Source organism: Aplysia californica, unplaced genomic scaffold, assembly GCF_000002075.1.
Source record: "Aplysia californica isolate F4 #8 unplaced genomic scaffold, AplCal3.0 scaffold00693, whole genome shotgun sequence".
In the NCBI taxonomy this organism is placed as follows: domain Eukaryota; kingdom Metazoa; phylum Mollusca; class Gastropoda; order Aplysiida; family Aplysiidae; genus Aplysia; species Aplysia californica.
Genome location: NW_004797963.1, coordinates 183,184 through 186,141, shown reverse-complemented (window position 1 = coordinate 186,141; position 2,958 = coordinate 183,184). Strand labels below are relative to the sequence as shown.

General features: G+C 57.0%; 1 protein-coding gene across 3 annotated transcripts in view; it reads left to right on the top strand.

The window, feature by feature from the left end:
- Window positions 1-2,935, top strand: part of LOC101850365 (tau-tubulin kinase 1) — a 26,644-nt gene extending 23,709 nt beyond the window's left edge. For all 3 annotated transcript variants that reach the window (XM_005108490.3, XM_035972438.1, XM_035972439.1), the window contains one exon: window positions 1,161-2,935. In XM_005108490.3, coding sequence (XP_005108547.3) covers window positions 1,161-2,874 — 1,714 coding nt within the window. In that variant the 3' untranslated portion in view covers window positions 2,875-2,935. The remainder of the gene's footprint in view (window positions 1-1,160) is intronic.
- The last annotated feature ends 23 nt before the right edge of the window (window positions 2,936-2,958 follow it).

Sequence of the window (2,958 nt, the reverse complement as noted above, 5' to 3'; positions counted from 1 at the left end):
CACAGAGAGAGAGAGAGAGAGAGAGAGAGAGAGAGAGAGAGAGAGAGAGCACGCAAATAACTCACGAGGAGACAGGTGTGAGGTCAGCCCTGTTGATGATGGTGATCTGCCGCACACACGTAGGGGACATGCCAGTCTGACAGGTCTGTGTGTGGTGGTTGTACTCCTGTCCTGATGGGCACACCGCCGGCCGCCCAACCTGGTTATTGCACACTACGTAGGCGTCACAGCGGTCACTCACAGGGTAGTTGCCGTCCACTCGGCCTGAGAAAAGGTTTTTGTAAGTGGGAGGAAAGTGAGGATGGGAGGGGTTGTGAAGGTGAGGAGTGGTGAATTGGGAGGGGTAGGGAGGAGCAGGGGAAAGGGAGGGGAGGTGGTTGAGTGGGTTTTGGGATGTGTATGTTGGAATGTGGAAAGGGGGTTGACGGATGGGGGGGGTAGCAGAGGATGTGTGGGCGGAAAGGGAGGAGGAGGGGGGAGGGTTTCGATTTTGGTGGCGGGACTTGGGAATGCGCGGCCTCAGTGCTTTCTTGTCGTGTCTCCATTTTTTGAAAGCAGTGAAAACAGCTGAGAACAAAGAGTGAGTTCAAGAAGAAGTCACATTTTCAATTATAAAACAAGCAAATGGAAATATGCCAAGAAAACACTGAGGTCACGAGTGGCAGGATGGGTTGGGGGGGGGGTAGTCTGTGGCAGGGAGGGAGGGAGGGCTTACAGCGACCTCTGTACTTGTGTCTGTGGCAGGGAGGGAGGGCTTACAGAGACCTCTGTACTTGTGTCTGTGGGGATGCTGGGCTCGTGTGGCCGCTTGTTTTGGCCTGGAGTTTCAGCTGCTTATTTTCTAAGTCATAGTTTACATGTTCTTTTCAAAATCAGTATCCGATTTTGACTCCTTACATGATTGTTCAGCTTGAAAAAGGCAGATAGAATAAAACAACAGGACATGACAAATGTATTTCATAGCAGATTGAAGTATGTTATATATTTGTACGTGTATATGTAAGTCAAGTGATTACAATAGTAAAAAGTCCACAAACCATTTATTCCTTGATAGAATTATATAATTTTTGGGCTGTTTGGTGCAGAAATGAATAAGCTATGAATGTGTACAAAGGAAAGTAGCAAGATATCTGATTGGTTGTTGTTGCTTGTCCCTTCAGCGTGCATAACGTGGGCCCCATCACGCCGGGCCACGGGGCCACAGAGGTGCTGGACGAGAACCTCAGCTACCAGGACGGGGAGGAGCCGCTCAAACGACCCGAGCTCATTCCTCTCAACGAGGTGGACAACCGCTACGTGGAGGAGGGCGTGGTGGTTTTGTCGCGACCTGACGCCGACACCCCGCCCGCCAAGTACGAGCAAGACACCAAGGCCAAGGAGAAGAGCAAGGACACGGAGAAAGGCAAGCCTCAGGAGCGCAGCGAGCACGCCCACAAGAAGGGTCCGCACCCAGAGGTGGCCACGCCCAAGGAGAACGGGACACGCAGCGGAACCTCCACGGCCCCCAAGCCTCACAGCACGGGCAGCACGCGGGGCGGCCCACCAGGGGGAGCTAGTGTGGACGCCGCAAGCACCCAGGCTGTGTCCAAGGTGGGAGACAAGGAAGTAGTTCCCTCCCCGGGCGATCGTCTTCCTCCGCCTGGCCCTTCAGTGGGCCACGGGCTTCCGTCCTCGGCCTACCAGGGGGCGGGGGGGTCGGTGGCGGGGGGCCGGGGCCGTGTGCTGAGGCTCCACGAGGTGGCAGAGACAAGCGGCCTGGAGCTCACCGCCAGTGACAAGGTCGGGGGGGTCACGGGGCCACCGCCGGGCGCCATGGAAGCTGGCGAGCCCAGCAACGAGAATGAGAACATGCGGATGGAGAGCGGCCCCGATCTGGCCAGTCGTGCGGCCATCACCTTTGCCCTGATGCAGACAGACGACAAGACGCACACTCAGTGCGATGAGGCAGGCGAGGAGAACGCCACTCGGGCCGCGCCCTTCACCATGGCCAGTCAGTGGGGCGCCTTTGGCTCGAGCGACGAGGGAAGTGACGCTAGCGATGTGGACGGTGGGGGCGACAAAGGCAGGAAGTCAGCCCGAGGGCGGCGACAAGCCACGATGAACACGCTGGCCGATGAAGACGACCATCAGCTGGACAGTATGGCCAGGAACTCCCTGGTTCTCATGGAGGACCGCGACGGCCACGAGACCATGCGAGCCTCGCTGGTGTTTGAAGAGGACAGCACGGAGTTGATCAAACTCATCCAGTCAGCGGCCTCTGGTGGGCGTGGGGAGGAAGCCCCTGACGATGGGCTGGAGACTCCCGGCCGCCACTCGGAGCACAGACACCCACACTCACACCACCACACACACTCACAGGATAAGTCTTATTCTAGTCCACGCAAAATGCCGGAAAAACTTGCCAAAGACATCGACAATCGCATCGGGTCTCCTCTCAGGAATAGCTCCTCTGGAAGCCCCTCCAAGTTTGTGTTCAAAAACCGTGATTCCGTTGATGAAAAACGTCGGAGCAAAGTGGTGGCCCTTGGAAAACCCCCGATCCACGCTTCCACCAAACGAGAGAAAAGCTTTGACGGCGCCACTGGCCTGGCGAGCGAGCTGGGGCGCCAGGCAGGAAGCACAAACTCTTTATCGTCAAACCGGGATCGAGAATCGTCCCTTCCATCTTCAAAACCTAAGTCAATTTTAAAAGACAAAAATGCCTCGATGAGTGAACGCAATTCTAATGGTGACAATCGGTTCCTGGGCGAGGCGTCTGCCCCGTCTGTGGAGCCAACCAGCGCCGATGGCCGGGTCATCGTCACCATGAAGGACGAGCCAAACCTGGGCACGCCCAGAGAGCAAAGTCCCCGCCGACCGCCCGGCCATGAGTAAACCGCGGGAGTCGGAGTCGGCCTCGGGCTACCATATACGTCGGTTCAGTCGCCAGGGATCCTCGTCCTCCGCCTCCCCTCGTGG